General features: G+C 44.3%; 1 protein-coding gene across 2 annotated transcripts in view; it reads left to right on the forward strand.

Moving 5' to 3' along the window:
* The window catches only part of EMCN (endomucin), a 47,901-nt gene that overhangs the window by 13,330 nt on the left and 13,937 nt on the right, over positions 1-20,634 (forward strand). The window contains exons 2-6 of one of the 2 annotated variants that reach the window (XM_048508815.1): positions 532-585; positions 1,608-1,646; positions 8,810-8,920; positions 15,371-15,433; positions 17,556-17,633. In XM_048508815.1, coding sequence (XP_048364772.1) covers positions 532-585; positions 1,608-1,646; positions 8,810-8,920; positions 15,371-15,433; positions 17,556-17,633 — 345 coding nt within the window. The remainder of the gene's footprint in view (positions 1-531; positions 586-1,607; positions 1,647-8,809; positions 8,921-15,370; positions 15,434-17,555; positions 17,634-20,634) is intronic. The other variant, XM_048508816.1, reaches the window with a different exon arrangement.

A 20,634-nucleotide genomic window follows, 5' to 3' on the forward strand; every position in this document is an offset into this window, starting at 1 on the left:
CTTGATCACCTATATTGCTTTGTTCGCTCCTACATTCACCCCAGGGGCCTAATGCAAAAACAATGAAATTCGATCAAATCCTCACATTGCACAAAGAAAGCAGCAAAAGTTTATACTTCTCACAAACATCACTGCTTCCATAAGCAAAATCAACAAACACAACCTGTAACTGTCCTCATTTTAATGAAAATATGATGTAAAAGATCAGAATTTGAAAATATGCTCCAAAACAAGTATACCTGAAAATACTTTTAGATGGATAAGGGGAAACTGGCTCTAATCGTGACTGCAGTGTTCCCTGGTACCACAAAACCACTGAACAATTGGCAGTTTATAATAGAAAAGGTTAATCAATAAACCATCAAAACGATGTATGACCAACTGTTCAAACAGCTGCTGTGCAGAATGGTTCCTGCTTCCTTTCCATTCCCTCAGTTTGAATTCCAATTATTCCTTTGACAAAGATTGGTTCAGAACAATGCTTAACATTCATATTATTGTTGTGGTTTTTTTTATTTTTTAAATCTTCAGTACAGGATTCTGCCAATATGACTACAACAACCAGCACAGTGAAAGCGTCTTCTGGTAAGGCACAACCCTTCATCATTTTATTTTTAATCATCTTTCGAGAACAGGCCCATCAATTGGGGTGGCTTTGTTCTAGAAAAATAACTCCTTCCCTGCTGCCGGGTACTGCCATAAATTTGTGTCTCCTGACATGAAGCTCAGAAAAATATTTCCTGCAGTTGAATCCCAGTGTCAGAAGGCTGAGCAGATGACTTGATTAATTACTGAAGCAATGCATCATTGAAAGGAACACAGCAACAGAATAACAGTGAAGGGCCATCTAAAATATAGTGGTGGTAGATGTACTTTTTAAGAAAGCACTTCCTTCTCAAATGATCAGAAAATAGATATTACCACAGTCTTTGCAAGCAGATTTTTTTTTGGCATTGTCATGGCAGAGAAAAGAAATGGATTCAGTGTTTCAGATACAGGCCCTGTCATGTGAGAGTTGTATACTCACAATGAACTGTACGGATTGGGCTGATTGTTTCCACCCTTGCTTACTGGAGAACTTTCTGTGCTTCAAGTCCCAGATTCAGTTCCAGGCATCATATATTTATCATACTGGAACACCTAATAATATAAATATAATCCACATCAAGAGTTTGAGGAGAAAAGCACTTCATCTTACCCTTGAAGGGGGAGGAGAAAGCCCTTAGCTCTCAAAGGTGCTACTGGATTAAATGTCATAACATGTAAATGTGTAATGCAGAGGTGTAGTTCCAAGGGGACTGGGGGACACGACGCGCCGGGCGCATGCCCCTATGGGGGTATGGCGAGGGTGTTCCAGGGGCATGGCGGGGGCATTCCAGGGTGTGGCAGGGGTGGGACGGGGGTGGAGGATTCACCAGTGCACTGGGCGCTTTTCCCCCTTGATACGCCTCTGGTGTAATGAGAATCAAATCTAAGTTCTACTAAGGTGAAACTTGGTTTCAGTTGTCCCTAGCTGAATATTTTACTCCCATACTGTCATATTAATTTGAGCTACAATATAAAATGATCATATTGAAAACTTAATGTTATTTGTACACAATCCATAGGATCATCTCTGAGAACAAGCAGTCTTTCAGCTACCACAGGTAGGGTCTCAACTTTATACTTCTCTGGAATTTTGAAGTAGCGATAATAGATTGTAAAAATGTATATAGCATTTTAAGCTTACCTCGGTGCCTTATTGCTTGAATCTCTATGCTCTACATTTCCATTCCATTTTTCAATCATTCTTCTTGAAGGACTCTCTGTCAAGTCAAAATTAACCTTTGCTCCAGAATTTAATGCAAGAAATCTCTTTATCACTAGATTTTGAAATGAGAAAGTGGAAATTAGTGTGAGGTTCATACACACACACACAAGGAGGAGTGCCTTTAAATTTTCATTAATTCTGACCATTTCTCATGACTTTGTCATGCTTGTTTCTGGGTTTGTACAATATATGGCCCCATGGCTACAAGAAACCTTGTGGATTCTTATTGTGTCCTAGCAAGGACACAGCAACAGCTTCCTTGGGACTGAGTAATCAAAATGCTGACCCATAGCTTCCTTCCCACTCATGACTGACCAACAAACTTCCTGCTATGTCTCTATAGGAACGCATACCCTGTTTACATGTTACAGTGACTGCATGTACCTCTTACCCCTGTTTGTCAGAAAGAATGAAGGACCAGAACCAAGACAAATGCATAGATTACACATTCAGCTGTAAATGTGTTGAATAGAACATGACAATTACTAATCACATGTATAAAGAAAAATCAAGTGTACATTATAAACAGATTGTAGTGTTCATTCCAGTGGCGTACTGCCCACAGGGACATGTGGGGTCACATGTTCCTGGGTGGAGGCCATTTAGTCGTGGGGGGGCAGAAAATTACCCCGCACATCCAGCTGGTGCCTGCAGGCCAGTGGCGGCAGTACCTTGGCCCCTTGTGCCGGGAGCGTGGCAGCCCCAGGTGGGAGGGAAGAGGCTGCCAGGGGAGGGAGCCATGGGGGAAGGAAGCCATGGCAGACTGAATGATCAGCATGCAGCCAAGAGCTCACCAGGCTTGGGGAAGGGGGCGGGGTCCCCGCTGGGCCCCTGGCCTAAGCCAGAAAGAGATGGGGCCCAGGGGAGCCTGGCTGGTGCAGCAATGAACCAGGCCAAAGGGGGATCCGGCCCTCCCAGCCCTTGCCAAGCCAGATCTGGCAGCCCAAGCGGTGCTCTGACGGCAGACAACCACACACCTTGCCGCGAGCCTGCAGCATCTGCCCGGGGCCTTCACCGCCAGCGCTGCTGTCCCAGGCCAAGGGCAGGCTGCTTAGGAGGATGGCCCACACCTCCCCCTGTGGCTACATGGGGAAGAGGAGGAAGTCCGCCCTGGCCGGCCAGTGCCCCTCTGCCCCCTGTGTTGTCTTTTGGCATGGCCCTGCCCAGTACTGTTCCCTGTACCAGCTTCGGGCAGGCAGCAGCTGATCTCCCTGGGCCCCTGAGGCCTCCTGGCAGGCCCACACCTTCTGCCACCCTCTCCATGCCACACCACACACAGCAAGCGGGGGGGGGGAGGTGGAAAATGGGGGCAGAAAACTCAGATTTTGCCCCAGGCTGCATTTTTTCTAGATACGCCTCTGGTTCATTCTAACTTGTAGACAGGGCTAGTGTGCTGTTTCCATAGGGAGGCATTATACTGAGAACCTGCCCAGCTTCTTACCAGTTCCCAGCAGCAGTTCTTAGAGGGAGAGAGGAATCTGAACATTGAGTTAGAACATTGGGTTCTGTTGCTGCAATGTCACCCCTGGTTTCTGCTATAAACTTTCAGTCATATAACTGGATGTGATATCATGGTGACACATGATGTCATTTCCAGTTACATCACTTTTCTCCACCAATTTCTTCTGCTGCTCCACTAGGCAGCAGGAGAGAAGTAGAGACAAGAGGTGGGAGGTCTCCTACTGTAATGGGACTTTGTCCCCCTGCCCTAGGATGCAACCAAGACATCTCCAGTCCCAGATGGGGATCCTATCAACTTGCAGTTATCTAATGGAACCAGATAACGTAATGGAGTAAAGCCTGATGATGTCACAGAGAGCCCACTGATAGCTCCAGTCATGATCCATTGTGGCCCATGTAATTGTTTGAATGGTGTACCCCTGCCATAGGGTACATGCCTTTCTACAGGATATGTTTGACCTGCACAACAGAGTGTGATAGACTGAACTGCTTCCAAGTTTTGGGCCCTCCTCCTGCATATCATCAATCCATCAACACATTCTTTCCTTTCCAACCACCTAGCTACTAAACAGAACAAAATATCACACTGCTGACTGCTGTGAACGTACACTTTGCCATCTCAACTAGAAGGTGGAAAATAAGCTTTTGTACGGGTTTTTTCATTAGTGACCTTCCCATTGAGGTTCTTCTGTCAAGTTGACAAGGAAGGAAAGAAGGAAGGAAGGAAGGAGCAACAGTGGAACCACATTTCTAGGCTAAAACATGACAACTTCTTAAACATAGGCCAGCCTCTACAACTGGGTCATGTACTTCTGCTTTCTGTACGATCTTCTTCTTTGAGTTCCTGATAGTAACCACCATCATTGGAGTTTGCATTCCCTTACTGTCTGAAGAAAAAGTATGTGCTGACATCAAAACCAGCACAGCAATAATGGGGCAAATTGCATTTGGAATGATTTCCTCAGAGTGCCATTTACTCTTCTCAAAGTGATTAATTCTCTGCGACAGTCTGGGAGTGAAGCTGAATTGTCCCTTAGAAGAGCCTTGCTCTAATAAAGGTTAACACTTTTTCATTTTCAAAAATGCTTTAGCGGCATTTACTAATTCATCTTTCCAACTCCCCTGCAAAGTAAGTGAGTATTAATGTCATTAAGCCTGCTTTATACAGAGAAGCCCTAAGCTATTGCAAACATAAGTGATAGAAAGGAGGACAAAAGGCGTTGGTGGATTCCCTGGAAGCTACTATTTCAACCCATGCGATGGTTTCACTGGCCACTTCACACAGTTGTTTTGATATGTAAAAACCACTACGTTACATTCTGGAAATGTTTCAAAAATGAATGGACAACTGTTGCGTGTGTCTGGCCACCCTGTTCCTCTGACAGCATATATGGAAGAGGGAATGGTGATTTCTGCCAATTCTACTTTCCCACAGCAGACTCCCAGTATGATCCTGGACATGTACAGACAGGGAGGAGGACGACAGTGGGGGAGTCTAAGGGGAGGAGAGGAGGGGAGGGAAGGGGTGAAGGTCTTGGAGAGGAGGGGAGATGGTGGACTGTCAGAGGGGGCAGGAACTGAGGAGGAAGGAGAAGTCAGCAGCCCAGAGGCTAGCAGGGAGGCTTCCCTACTCTCCCTTCCTAGCTTTCTGCGGACACTGGGTCAGCTGTGGGCAGCCGGAGCAACCTGTGGCTAAAGCGGCTGTCCCACTTAGTCCACTCCCCAGAGAATGGGAGTGAGGCTGGAAGTTCCAGCATCCGGGCAGGGGAAGGTGGGTTGGCAACAGGGGTCCCGACGGGGACCCCGCCCTGGGCGCAGGACAGCTCCCTAAACTATTTCTGAGATTCCACTGATCTCCAGGAACAAAATTTTAGGGGATATGGGACTACAGCAAAAGGAGAAGCAAGACTCTTTCCCACAAAGATGAAGAGAAGAAGAGTTTGCCTTTATATCCCCCCTTTCTCTCCTATAAGGAGACTCAAAGAGTCTTACAATCTCTTCCACACACCCCTCACAACAAACACCCTGTGAGGTGGATGGGGTTGAGAAAGCTCCGAAGAGCTGTAACTAGCCCAAAGTCACCCAGCTGGCATGTGTTGGAGTGCACAAACTAATCTAGTTCCCCAGGTTAGCCTCTGCAGCTCAAGTGGCAGAGCGGGGAATCAAACCTGGTTCTCCAGATTAGAGTTCACCTGCTCTTAATCACTACACCACAGATAGTTGGATGCTATTTGATCATGCATAAACAGCAAGGAAATATGAATTCGTGATGACTTTTCCACATTTTTCATAGATGCTATTTTATTCTAATTTTTTTTCTGTGAACAGTAGGCAGGAGAGGGGCTGTGTCTCAATGGAAGGTCCCAGATTCCATCTCCAGCATATCCTGTTTAAAAAGGAGCAGTCAGTAGGTGATGTAAAAGACCTTTACTTGAGACCCTGAAGTGTTGCTGCCAGTTTGAGTAGACCAGGGGTCTTCAAACTATGGCCCTCCAGATATTCATAGACTACAATTCCCATGAGCCCTACCACTTGGCCATGATGGCAGGGGTTGATGGAAATTGTAGTCCATGAACATCTGGAGGGCCATAGTTTGAAGATCCCTGGAGTAGACAATCGTACTAGTGACCTAAATGAACCAATGGCCTTATTCACTGCAAGGCAGCTTTGTGTGTGTGTACATACAGTATTCCTGCCTGTGAAAAGGAGTCATACACAACCCAAAGCATGAGAGTGCTGAAGTTTATCCCTGCCGTAATGGCATAATGGCATAATAAGCTAACAATCACCAACTGTCGTAGTTCTTGATGATGGCTGCTTGTTGGCCCATTAGTGTCAGGAGCCAGAAATAGGAGCAGGTTGGGAAATTAAAGCAACTCTGGAAAAAAATCTTACATCACTTTCTGTCCTCATCACATAAACTAGCATGTCACATGATGCGGTTTATGACCCAACTTTGCAATCCTGCCAGATCTGTTGTGGTAGCTGAGAGAGCCAGAGTGATTCCTGAGGAAAAGAGGGGGCAGCCCGTGTGCCCTTTTTGTGGCCACTACCACATCATCATTTAGACAGTAGTATAGATATGAATGTGGTGGCCCCCGCTACATCTTGGCAGGGTTGCCGCCTCTAGGTTGGATATCTGCAGATGGAGCCTGGAGTGACCAGGGCAGGGGGAGGGGAGGAACCTCAGCAAGGTATAATATGGTGGAGTCCACACACCAAAGGATCCATTTTCTCCAGGGGAACTTCTATCACTGGTCGTTTCCCCACTTACCTGCTGCTGCGCGCTACTCTTCCGAAGTAGCACAGGGTCCCCCGGTACTCCCCACTACAGGGGCCCCGACGCTGCCGCTGTCACGCCCCCTCAGCACGCGTCATTCCTGGCACTCCTCAAAACGGCACCTTTTGATGACAGCCCGGGAGCATGCCAGAAATGACATGTGCTGGGAGTAGCATGCAGCAAAGGGTGGTCAAGGTAAGTGGGGAAACGACCACTGTCTTCTGCCTCCAGGTGAAGATGTTTTTTTTTCATTTCATCTGGCATTCCCTCAACGATCCCTGCTTCTTGCTCTGTGTTTTAATTACTGTTTTGCTGTGTATTTACATGTATATATTAATTGTTTTTATAATTTTTTTATACTTCTTGTTTTAACTGTTGGTTGCTTTGATGGCCTTCATAGGGCAGGACACAAATTTTGTCAATAAATAAAAATTAACATGAGCTTCCCCAAATCAGCACATGTTTTGCACCAACCGTGTCTTTCTTTAAACAGGTTTTGCCATGGTGAAAAGCTTACTGCCACTAGGTTATTTGGAATTTTTATATCCTTCAACCTAATTTCCACATTGTGACTTGGCATCAGTAAGTGAATAAGCGGCCCAGAAACTATGGGGGCATAATGAAAATTGCACTCCTTTCTCACCAAGAGCCTTTTAAAAAGAACCTTTCAGCTTCCTCTTCTATTAAACATGGTTTGTGGGATTGTATCTCATCCCACTAATCCCCATAAATATCTTTCTTTAAGTCCATTTTCTATTATAGCATCCTTTTAGAAGGAGATCAAATATTTTGAGAGAAACTCAGCAAAATCTCTCAGCAATGCGTTCATATTTGAAAATTGGAAGTATGAAGTAAGCCTCCAATTTCTTCTCCAAATAACAACTGAGAATGGATTTTAGCCTTAAGATTTTTAAAGCTGCTGTGACAATCCCTCTTCCAGGCAGTTGCCAGAAGTCAAGCATTTGCTGTATTATATCTACTTTCAATATTGTTTCCTACCAATATAAACTTTAAGACAGGGTAGATTTAAATAGTAATTTTTCAACATCCACCAATACTAGATTTGGAATATAGATTTGTTCAGCTCATAACGCTCGACTGCTTCTAAACAATTTCCCCAAAATGTTCTTCTCTTGAGCCTCTCCTTTTTCTGCTCACCACCTGAGAGGCTGAAATGATAGTAGGCCAACCAATAGGAATCCTGGGAAATGTAGGGTCCCCAGAGTGTGCAAGCCCATAGCATGAATGTCCAGCAGCCTAAAAATGGCTGTCACCTTTAAGGGCCAATGACATCATTCACCTACTTAGTGCAACCCCAGCCCCCTCCACACACTTCTGTTACTACCAAGCAATATCCATGTCTCCTCTTCCATTGTTGCTCAGCAGTTGTGTCTACTTGGCATCCACCCAATCACAAGACCCATCACTTACCTTTAACTCTCAATGTTGTCTAAAATATCATCTGTTAGAAATAGTCTAAAATATCATCTTTCTTTATTGGTTCAACGGAATTTGAAGGTTGCTCTTCACTCTACAAAAAAATGGCAAGTAGATGGTTCTTTCTAGAAAATGAAAGATTACCATCAAATTTGTGCTAAGTATTTCCAGTGTTCAAGTACTCAGTTTTACATACACCCACAAATACAGTATTGTTTACACAGGTACACTGTAATCAACAAAAATGTCACAAACATTTTGGTGACTATATTGCTATGACTTTGTTGAGTATGTGGACAGTTCTGGGATTTTGAGAAACTGAGCAGCACCGAAAAAGGGCTACCTTTACCAATACCCAGGTGGGGCTGGCACTTAGATGGGAACGAGATCCATCAGAGCCTGGAGAGGGTGACACCCATTCAGATGAAGGGAAAGGAAGATAAACTGGGTGTGCAATGAGCTATTTTAACCATGAGGACTACTACAGAAGCAGCTGGCGGATCAAGGGAAAAACTATGAAGAGCATCTAAAGGTGCAGAATTTTGATCATTAGACTCTCCCAAGACTTAGAGAGGATTTTCAGGATGAGTTGCAGGGTGCTGAGGGAAGGAAAGATGGATGGCTCATCTATGTTTTCCACAGGATCCAACCAAATTACAGTGTCACAGGAATGAACTGGGGGAATGTATAACAAAGCACTAAAACAATGGGAAATGTGAGGCAGATATGATTTTAGGAAGTGACCAAAAAGGAGGGCAGAGCAGCAAATTGAGTTGATTTGGTGAGGGACAGAGTCTAACATTAAAGTTATGTGTTTCCAGCTACTTCGTTAAGGAGTGCTCCTACACCATCTCCTAATGGAAATAAAGCATCCCAAGCAACATCTTCATCACTACAGGTATTACCAGCAACAAACAACAGCACTTCTACATGTAAGTACAGTGCTTCCCTTGTTTTATTATAGAGTTCACTATAAGCTAAACTTTTTTCCCCCAAGTTGCTCTTTGGATGCCTCCAAGTAAATTCGGATATGCCCATTTGCATGTTCACACTTGTTTATCACTTGACCAGACTTTCTCACTACTCATCTACCACTTGTGCCGCCTCCATTTTTTTGAAGGGCACATTGGGTAAGATTCAGCCAACTTTTCCATTCAGTGTCAACTTGTTCCCCTCCTTACTATAGTCCCCCATTCCCATATGGCTTTTGTGCATACTGGTCCCATAATCCATAGTGTAGCCTTTTGGTAGTCAAAGGGAACCCTGTATTGAACCCATAGTACAAGTTTTGAGTTTTGAGTTGAGATTTACTATTTAAGTATCTCAGGGCCAAAAAGATGTTTTGGCGCTAGTTGGGTCTGGGTTCCCCCAACCCAGCTACGATCATCTCACAGTCAGATGTGACCTATGCGAAGCTAAGTTTCCAAGTATGCCGGGCCATGATTTGGATCGTGTGTGTGTGCATGGGTGGGGTGGGGTGGGGTAGGAAAGAAACTTCTGCATTTCCCTGTGCTGTTTTCCCAATCCAAAATGGCCCTATATTTGCCTTACTAAATCTGACTAGATATGCCAAACCTGACAGAAATAATTGTACATGTAGCTAGAAAAAGATCACACAGCTTTACTGATGCTGTGGAAGTTATCCTGTAGGGTTTTGTCTTTCATTTAGGACAGATCCTAATAAACAGACCCCCACATATGTGAATTGTGACTCCTTTCTCTTAAGAACATAAGAACAAGCCAGCTGGATCAGACCAAAGTCCATCTAGTCCAGCTCTCTGCTACTCGCAGTGGCCCACCAGGTGCCTTTGGGAGCTCACATGTAGGATGTGAACGCAATGGCCTTCTGTGGCTGTTGCTCCCAATCACCTGGTCTGTTAAGGCATTTGCAATCTCAGATCAAGGAGGATCAAGATTGGTAGCCATAAATCGACTTCTCCTCCATAAATCTGTCCAAGCCCCTTTTAAAGCTATCCAGGTTAGTGGCCATCACCACCTCCTGTGGCAGCATATTCCAAACACCAATCACACGTTGCGTGAAGAAGTGTTTCCTTTTATTAGTCCTAATTCTTCCCCCCAGCATTTTCAATGAATGCCCCCTGGTTCTAGTATTGTGAGAAAGAGAGAAAAATTTCTCTCTGTCAACATTAGATGACATTAGATCTCTCTGCCCGTTAGATGACAAAGGAACAAAGGGTGTGCTAAAAGATGGCAGGGAGATTGCAGAGAAGCTGAATGAATTCTTTGCATCTGTCTTCACCCAAGAGGAGGTGAGGAACATTCCTGCACCTGAACCAAGCTTCTTAAGAGGCGAATCCGAGGAACTAGCGAAGATAGTGGTAGACAAGGAAGAAGTTCTGGCAGCCATTGATAAACTAAATGCTACCAAATCCCCTGGCCCAGATTGCATTCACCCAAGAGTTCTTAAAGAGCTCAAGCATGAATTTGCTGATCTTCTCACTTTAATATGCAACTTATCCCTGAAATCAGGCTCCATCCCTGAAGACTGGAAGATGGCCAATGTCACACCAATCTTTAAGAAAGGATCTAGGGGGGACCCGGGAAATTACAGGCCAGTCAGTTTGACATCTGTTCCTGGTAAATTAGTAGAATCTATCATTAAAGATAAAATTATAAAACATGTAGAAAAGCAAGACCTGCTGAGAAAGAGACAGCATGGCTTTTGCAGAGGCAAATCCTGTCTTACAAACTTACTAGAGTTCTTTGAGGGTGTAAACAGACATGTGGATAAGGGGGAACCAGTGGACATTGTCTACTTGGATTTCCAAAAGGCTTTTGACAAAGTTCCTCACCAGAGACTGTTGAGAAAACTCAGCAATGAAGGAATAAGAGGGGAAGTCCTCCTATGGATTAAAAACTGGTTGAGAAACAGGAAACAAATTCTCACAATGGAGAGATGTCGGGAGTGGTGTCCCCCAAGGATCCGTTTTGGGACCAGTGCTCTTTAACCTATTCATAAATGACCTGGAAGTAGGGGTGGGTAGCGTGGTGGCCAAGTTTGCAGATGATACCAAATTATGTAGGGTGGTGAGAACCACAAAGGATTGCGAAGAGCTCCAAGCGGACCTTGATAAATTAGGTGAGTGGGCCCAGAAATGGCAAATGCAGTTCAATGTAGCAAAATGTAAAGTGATGCACATAGGGGCAAAAAATCCAAACTTCACATACACGCTACAGGGGTCAGTGCTATCAGTCACAGACCAGGAAAGGGATTTAGGCGTCTTAGTTGATAGTTCCATGGGAATGTCAACTCAATGCATGGCAGCTGTAAATAAGGCAAACTCTATGCTGGGGATCATTAGAAAAGGAATTGAGAATAAAACTGCAAAGATTGTCATGCCCTTATATAAAGCAGTGGTGCGACCTCACTTGGAGTACTGTGTCCAGTTCTGGTCGCCGCATCTCAAAAAGGATATTGAGGAGATGGAAAAAGTGCAGAGAAGGGCAACAAGGATGATTGAGGGACTGGAGCACCTTCCCTATGAGGAGAGGCTGCAGCGTTTGGGACTCTTTAGTTTGGAGAGGAGGCGGCTGAGGGGGGATATGATTGAAGTCTACAAAATTATGCATGGGGTAGAAAATGTTGACAGAGAGAAATTTTTCTCTCTTTCTCACAATACTAGAACCAGGGGGCATTCATTGAAAATGCTGGGGGGAAGAATTAGGACTAATAAAAGGAAACACTTCTTCACGCAACGTGTGATTGGTGTTTGGAATATGCTGCCACAGGAGGTGGTGATGGCCACTAACCTGGATAGCTTTAAAAGGGGCTTGGACAGATTTATGGAGGAGAAGTCGATTTATGGCTACCAATCTTGATCCTCCTTGATCTGAGATTGCAAATGCCTTAACAGTCCAGGTGCTCGGGAGCAATAGCCGCAGAAGGCCATTGCGTTCACATCCTACATGTGAGCTCCCAAAGGCACCTGGTGGGCCACTGCGAGTAGCAGAGAGCTGGACTAGATGGACTTTGGTCTGATCCAGCTGGCTTGTTCTTATGTTCTTATGTTCTTAACATTTTCTACCCCATGCATAATTTTGTAGACTTCAATCATATCCCCCCTCAGCCGCCTCCTCTCCAAACTAAAGAGTCCCAAACGCTGCAGCCTCTCCTCATAGGGAAGGTGCTCCAGTCCCTCAATCATCCTTGTTGCACTTCTCTGCACTTTTTCTATCTCCTCAATATCCTTTTTGAGATGCGGCAACCAGAACTGGACACAGTACTCCAAGTGCAGTCGCACCACTGCTTTATATAAGGGCATGACAATCTTTGCAGTTTTATTCTCAATTCCTTTCCTAATTATCCCCAGCATAGAGTTTGCCTTTTTTACAGCTGCCATGCATTGAGTTGACATTCCCATGGAACTATCAACTAAGACGCCTAAATCCCTTTCCTGGTCTGTGACTGATAGCACTGACCCCTGTAGCGTGTATGTGAAGTTTGGATTTTTTGCCCCTATGTGCATCACTTTACATTTTGCTACATTGAACTGCATTTGCCATTTCTGGGCCCACTCACCTAATTTATCAAGGTCCGCTTGGAGCTCTTCGCAATCCTTTGTGGTTCTCACCACCCTACATAATTTGGTATCATCTGCAAACTTGGCCACCACGCTACCCACCCCTACTTCCAGGTCATTTATGAATAGGTTAAAGAGCACTGGTCCCAAAACGGATCCTTGGGGGACACCACTCCCGACATCTCTCCACCTGTGAGAACTTCCCATTTACACCCACTCTTTGTTTCCTGTTTCTCAACCAGTTTTTAATCCATAGGAGGACTTCCCCTCTTATTCCTTCATTGCTGAGTTTTCTCAACAGTCTCTGGTGAGGAACTTTGTCAAAAGCCTTTTGGAAATCCAAGTAGACAATGTCCACCGGTTCACCCCTGTCCACATGCCTGTTTCCATAATTTTTGATTATGGTAAATCATACTTTTCAGAACTTAGGCCCCTTACAAATATGCAGAATAATGCACTTTCAATCCACTTTCACAATTGTTTGCAAGTGGATTTTGCTATTCTGCACAGTAAAATCCAGCTGCAAAGTGCTATTCTGCATATTTGTGTGGAAAGTGCCTTAGATTACACAATCCAGTATTTGTTATGCTACGCAATTGCCAAGTGTATTTTTGTTACTCTTTTTTCTACAAATCCAGATCTAATTCAGTGAAACTCAGTCATGGGGTTTTTCCTGCATGTGTTATTTCCATTGCTTGTGTTCCTATACTGTCTGGGTTTTTCCTTTTCCTCACATGTTTTGCTCCCTCTAGTGGTTGCTTTGATCTTTCCTAGCTGATTCTCCTGGTTTTTTACGAGCACTATTAAAATACTCGGAGAAAACCTAGAAAAAAATGTTAAAAAATTGAAATAACCTCTACAGAAATCAAAACACATGCAGAAAACAAAACAAAAAGCATGACACTATATGGGCACACAACTGATAGAAATAACACATGCAAAAAAACCCACCAAGGTTGAGGCTCCAACTTAATGCACAGTTAGTGGAACTTCTGTTTATACCTTCATGGGGCCTGCCTGCAAGCACTGTTGAAAAAATCTGATCAATTTATGTTAGAGACAGGCCAAAGCTCAGGGATGGAGCACATCAGCTTGTTGCCGTTTTTAATCTATCTGTGAAGACTTTCTTCAAGATGCATATGATTAGGCTTCACAGCAGGGGATTTCAAACTCTTCACTACCCATCTCCCAAAACAAACCAGTGATAGTCTTCAGAAAATGAACTCATCCTAAGACAGTGGTGGTGAACCTTTGGCACTCCAGGTGTTATGGACTACAATTCCCATCAGCCCCTGCCAGCATGGCCAAAGGTTCACCACCACGGTCCTAAGAACTAATATTTGACAGTTCTTCCCTTCCCTGCTCCTGTTTCAGTGGCTGCTGTCACTTCTTGTTATTCATACCAAAAAAGCCCTTACAAAGCTGTACACTCTACAGGGAAGTGCAAAATCCTCTTTATGCAACAGAGTATTCTTTTTTCTCCTCCACTGTCTCTCTGACCCAGTCAAAAAGGCATCTATTTTTTTTCTGCTAAATATAGGCAGCACCCTCCCAGTGCCTTTCCCTTAAGACAGTCTTGATTATCTGAATGAACTGCATGTCCAAGGCCCCTTCCGCACGGGCCAATAAATGCAGGATAACAACAGAAAAAACTCGTTTGGGGAGGAACTTTACATGGTTCCTGCCCCTAATGCAAGTCTGCCCAGTGCCCCCCCCCCATGGGTTTTACAAGAATCGCACTATCGGCGAATCTTTCATTTTACCACGGGTTGCAGCCACTCTCGAGTGAGCAGCTGCCCCAAGAAGCACTTTTCTCAGCTGCGCTTCCTGTTTTTTAAAGGCCCCGATCCCTGAAGTCAGTGGAGGAAAAAACAGAAGCAGAGTGGGGTGCCCAGCCAGGACTGAGGCGCTTTCTCATCTGCACAGGCACACACTTCCCAGCGGGAGGGGAAGATTCTCCATTGTGCAGCGAGGGAGGTAAGGAACAGGGGGGAGCACCTCCATGCAAAGGTGCACCAGCAACCCACATTGTTTCTGCGGTCACCAGTCACTGCCTGCACGGAGGCATGCAAACAGGAAAACAGGAGAGCCGGTTACTTTAGCCCAACTGCAACCCACTCTACCTGTGCTGTGCAGAAGAGGCCATCACAAAACTTATGCATAAATCTTTGTACATTCAGGGGATATGTAGATTGTGCATTGTTTGGTGTACCAGACATGATTTTTAAAGAGTTATGTGCAGGTTTCCCAGTCCTGACTTTGCCCCTGCAGCCACACAGCAGCTTTGATAAATGCCAGTTTGAGAGTAAAGAAGAGTCTAAATGGGCTCAAAATGCCACCATGTGGAAAGGAGGGGCTTGTGATGTTTTTCCACACTGTACAGGGTTAAGAGGGAAGGTTCTCCCATTAATTCCCAGGAGGTGAATCCAAGCCAACCACTGGAAGACAGATTTTCAAATTTGGCTGTGGCAAATGTGCGATAACACTATTTAAAAAAACCCTCTGATCATCTGAATTTCAAATCACCCCTTATTACTTCTCATTCCTGCATTCTTCAACTAAGGGCTCTTTTGCTGACTTTCTATCGCTTCAGGGAAAGACACTGCCTCATTCCTGTATTCAGATATTCAGTGAAAGTGCTTAACTTTACACTGTGCTTACAGCAAAATGAACTCATCTTTCCCCACCCACCCCCAACGTTGCTGGAACCAGAAGCTGTTCAGACAACAGTGCCGGAGAAAGACTCTGGTTCCCTTCTGCTTGCCTACCGATTATTCATTTGACAAATATGCTTTGAGCGCAGCAGTTAACACAGTGTCATTTATCTTATCAAAATATCAGCAGGGACTAGCCATTCAGTTCCACCAACTTCTGCAACATCCAAGTTGACTCCAATGACTATTGGTAAGACATTCGTTTTATAATCTAATTCATAATCAAGTGTTGACAGCTGGCCCATTAAACAGGGACGGCGTGCCAGGGTGCTCTGTTGGAGCTTCAGGACCCCCGCTGCTGACTTGGGCAGAGTTCTTTTCCTGCAGCTGGCTGAATAATGGACCTGATAAATAGCTGAAAGGATATATCAATGGAGGCATGTCCCAGCATGCTCCAGGAGAGCATGCATAGGGTTCCTTCATAGAATGCTGGCCTTCCAAAGGGGCAAGAGTTTCTGCTCCTGCCTCCTAGTTCCAAATAAGTGTTCCCAGTGAAGGTTTCCTAAACCAGTGGACTTTTTGCTTGTACATGATGCTTGTACACCTCTGGCAGAATATGTGCCAGTACACTGGCTAGACTGGACACCCAAGTGGCCCCTTGTGACAGAGATTTTAGACCACCACAGTGCATTCTTTTTCAAGGTTTATTTCCACACACCATAACTCAGACCATGGACATAATATGAAGCCGTTTCATATTGATATATAATAGTGGTTCTGTTAGCTTGCTAGCTTTAAGCTGGAAAATGGCCTCCGGTTACTATTTAGAATACACTGTTTTTGCCTGGGGCATTTAAAGAAGAAAGGATAGTTTCAAAATAATCTGTCTGCACTTCTGCTCAAGGAATTCAGACTGATCAAAGATCCTTCCAGGTATTTATTTGTGACACTGCCTATGTAACTGACATACATTTGTATCCACGTGTCTGTGTTTTCTCCTTTACAAAACTAAACATGTATTCTTAACAGACAAGGTGAATATATTTATTTCGTAATGTGAGAAGACGCCTTTAGTGAACCTTGTTCTCAGCTGTAGTTTACACCTATGATTGGCAGAATTGCATGGCACAGAAAGTGCTGGGCTGTACCATCTCAGAATTCAGGTTGAGGGATCTCCTGTTTAAATACTCTCCCATGATGTTTGTCTTATACAAAAACATTACACAAAAATTGAAAGTAGAAAAAATAATACAACATTGCCTTGCCTGCCATCTAAAGGCAAACCTCCGTACCTTTAGTGCCACCACCAAGAAGGCTGTGTCTTGTTTGACTGCTCACAACATCATAATTGGTGTAGAAAATGCCTCCAAAGGAAAATCTTGTTGAATAGATGTCTCTTCATATTGGAGATGTGATTGTTGCCATATCCCAAAAATAATCTTTCTAAGCATAAGCATTTTATTGTCATTGTGCACGCACAACGAAATTTACAACGAAGTTTACTAGAGACTGTTACCCACCAGGAAATGGTTCACCCATGACTTTTTGCATCCCAAAAATCTGTGTGGCAAAAGCTAGAAGAAGCCCAACAGTTAACTGCAAGACTCATGTTATTTTACTCCCATTTGGAGTTATTTGTGCATTGCTCCACTTAACCCTGCTTTCAATCCTACTGTGATTTACCACATGGGATGTTCCAGATAAAATGGGGCATTTCCATGACAGTGAAATATGTTCCTGGAGATGTCTGCTGTTGCCAATGTGGAAATTGTGCACGGTCTGGAGGATACATGTGACAAGAATAGACTCCATTTAATTGGTTATTAAGCATGACCATATGAAAGTTGCATGGCAATATGGAAGCAGTTTGATTGTCACTAAGGCAGAGGTGGGATCCAGCAGGTTCTCACAGGTTCCTGAGGTTACTAATTATTTGTGTGTGCCGAGAGGGGGTTACTAATTGGTGATTTTGCCACGTGATTTTTGCCTTAGTTACGCCCCTCCTCCACTCCTCAGCAGTAGCACGCAGACTTGAAGCAGTCTAGCAGGAGGTGCACCGGCGTGCATGGCAGCCTGCACCTACGTGCATTCGTTTCCTGCCCAAGGACCGGCTCAGCGGCTGCGTCCTTGCCACAGCCCCGCCCAGGAATGCCCCGCCCCTGGAATGCCCGACCACGCCCCCATCATGCCCCACCCAGCCCCATTGGCACTACGCCACAGTTTGAATCCCACCACCATGGGAACCTGTTACTAAAATTTTTGGATCCCACCACTGCACTAAGGTTTTGCTAGTAATTGGGGGTGGGGAATGAGGCTTGGCCCCGTATTTACATTTCATATACATTCAGCTGAGGGCTTTTATTTCTTTGCAGGTCCAACCAGTAACATAACTGAAGATGTCAGAAGGAATGAAACACACCGAGAAAGCATATCTCAGAATACAACACAAAGTGAGTGTAACAGTACATAAACAGTACATACACAGTTCATACCTATATATACTAAACAGTACACACACACACACACAATCATATCAAAACTTCTAAATTATACAAAACAGCAGAATTATCGAAATAATTCATTAAATACAAGAATGCTCTCCCTACCATAAATCAAATGTACAATAGTTCAGTTTGCATTTATTTAGAAGAGCTGTATGCAAAATACTTTAATAATTCAACAAACCTGTAACTGAGTTACATCCACCCTACCACAGGACACATCACTTCATCTATTTATTTATTTTTTAAAAAACAGCCCTATTAATTGGTGATCATGTAGATTCTGTTTAAGGAATAAAAAGCGGGTTTTTGTTTTTAAGATAAGGAAAACACTCCTGCCATGGTAGCACACCAGACTGAGATCTGTTAACTCCACTTCTGTTCTCCCCCAGAGCTTTCCCCCTACCTTACAGTGTTTTTTTAAAAGGTCATCCTGACTGGGAATAACCTACCCTGAAAGAAGTCCCTTCCACTGCCTTGATTGTGAGTAAAAGAAAGTGCTTGACATGATTAAGGAACGACTGAAGGGATTTATTGTTCTTTTAATAAAGGCATTCTTCATAAGTAGGGGAAATTTTCTGAATATAAAATTCTGTTATTATCCCCCTTTTATGTTTCTGATATCAGGAAAAAAAAAACTTTCTCCATGAAAGGAATACTTAATGGGAGGAAAGGGAGCTGAAGAATCCAAATCAATGTTTTATTGTTCTTGGGTTGGAGATATTTGTTTGGTTATACAACAACACTAGCTAGCGATGGCCTTGATTCCTGTTCAGGCTGAATAGGAGTGTTTCATTAACTTTTGCATGTTCCTGATAGGTGCTTAGAAGAGCCAGTGTGGTGTACTGGTTACAAGTGGTTGACTCTAATCTGGAGAACTGGGTTTGATTTCCCATTCCTATAAATGAGCAGTGGAGTCTAATCTGGTGAACCAGGTTTTTTTCCCACATCTACATATAAAGCCTGCTTGGTGACCTTGGGTTAATTACAGTTCTGAGAACTCTCTCAGTCCCACCTATCACACAAGGGCTGATTTTGCACTTTCTAAATGCTCCGTGGCTTAGCCGGGGAGCATACCTCAGTGGCATGGCACCAACAGGGAGGGGGGGGCAAGGTCCTGGACGGAGCGGCAGCGGACGCGTGGAGGGGGCATTCCAGGGTGGGGGCAGGTGGCGCCATAGCAGGGGCACAGGGCACGCGCTTGCCCCAGGCGCAGTTTCCCCTCACTCCACCCCTGGCATACCTGCTGCGGGGCTCCTTATCCTGCTTGTAGTTCCCCACTGCTGCCCAGCTCTTTCCTTCTCTGGAGTCAGGGCCAGTGAGGGAAGCCCTGAATGGTTCCCCACAAGCCTGGGGCTTTCCCATAAGCTCTGCTTAAGCACCGTGAGCTCTTCAGCATCTCTTTCAGTGGGCAGCTTCCATTCCCTGCGTTCTGATTGGCTAAATCTTGCCCCATTCCCCCACTCACTTTCACTGTTTTAGTTTTGAACACAAAACAGGTGCTGAGAATCGGTACCGTCCGTCTAAAATTCCCCCCATCGTCTAAAATCCTTGCATGTGCAATGGGATCACCGTCCTCCACTTCCCACTCTGTCTAAAATGTAAATCTAAAATCCTTGCATGTGTGAGACAATCGTCACCCTTCCATTCGTGGTGCCTGCACGTGCCGCTTTTCTGCCCAATGTTTCTCCCTCCTTTCTAAAAACCAAGGTTTCTCCCTCCATTTTTTTTTCATTGCAGTGGGGGGGAGGGCACCACTTCTCATCACCTGTCTTTTGGTGGGGCAGGGCAGAGCGGCCCCGTTTCTGCTACGGAGGAGTTTTGCACGGCGGTGTAAGCCTCCAGAGGAACAAAGGAGCATTTCAAAAGGACCTCAAGCTTTGCAGTTCAAGACATTTGCAGAGCAAAGTCACTGCCTCAGGGCGGCTCCATGGCAGAAACATGGCAGCCACGCTGCAGCACCAGGAGCTGTGCAAAACTCCCGATTTCATCGGGCATTCCCCGTGTCAACAGAGATGAAATTTCAGCATGCAAAATTATCCAAGGTGTCTGTTGAGGGAAGAGAAATGGAAGGCATTTGTAAGTCGCTTTGAGAAAAGTGGGGTATATGTCCAAACTCCTCTTCTTCTGAAAGGTCTGAGGTGGGATTTGTGTAGTAGATATTGATGCCACAACAAAACTTATGATTTTTCTAAGACCAAAGAAAGCAGTAGTATTCCTCTATGACCTTCCCAGACAACAAGGCCTCTTGCACAGGTGAAAGGCTGTAATGTTTGTTTAAGGCCAGGAAATGTCTTTCTCGTTAACTCCAATTCCATAATCATGTTTCCTATGCAACTTGGCATGCATACCAGCAAAGCAGTTCAGGAAGAGAAAGTGGGCAGACAGACTCCCAGATATGAGTGTGTTGTTCTAATTATAGATAATTACTCTCATATTATGGACAGGAAGGCTGAAAGGTAGTGGCTTAAATAAAGTCATTTGGAGATTTCATAGCTGCGTTATAATTTGAGTTCTGGACTCACATGGCATGATTCTAACTATTACCCTATTTTAGCTACTAACAGGCACACATAGAAGATGTACTTCAAGTACAATGATGCTATCCAGCATTAATGTCTTAAACCTGAGCCCTCCGGGGGAGGGCGGTATATAACTGAATGAATGAATGAATGAATGAATGAATGAATGAATGAATGAATGAATGAATGAATGAATGAATGAATGAATGAATAATACCTAGGTGATAATCTTGTGCTTAATCATTTTTGTGGCATCATTTCTCGGTTTCTTTTGATTTTACATACCTTTACTAAAAGATTTATCCATTTGTCTGGATAATTCCAAAAGAACACATAAATTATCAGGCCCACTTCTTTAAAACCTTGAGATGATTAATTATGATATGTTTGAAAATATTTAGAAATACAGGAGTCATTCACTTCTGCAT

This window comes from Sphaerodactylus townsendi, linkage group LG10 (assembly GCF_021028975.2).
Source record: "Sphaerodactylus townsendi isolate TG3544 linkage group LG10, MPM_Stown_v2.3, whole genome shotgun sequence".
NCBI classification, from domain to species: domain Eukaryota; kingdom Metazoa; phylum Chordata; class Lepidosauria; order Squamata; family Sphaerodactylidae; genus Sphaerodactylus; species Sphaerodactylus townsendi.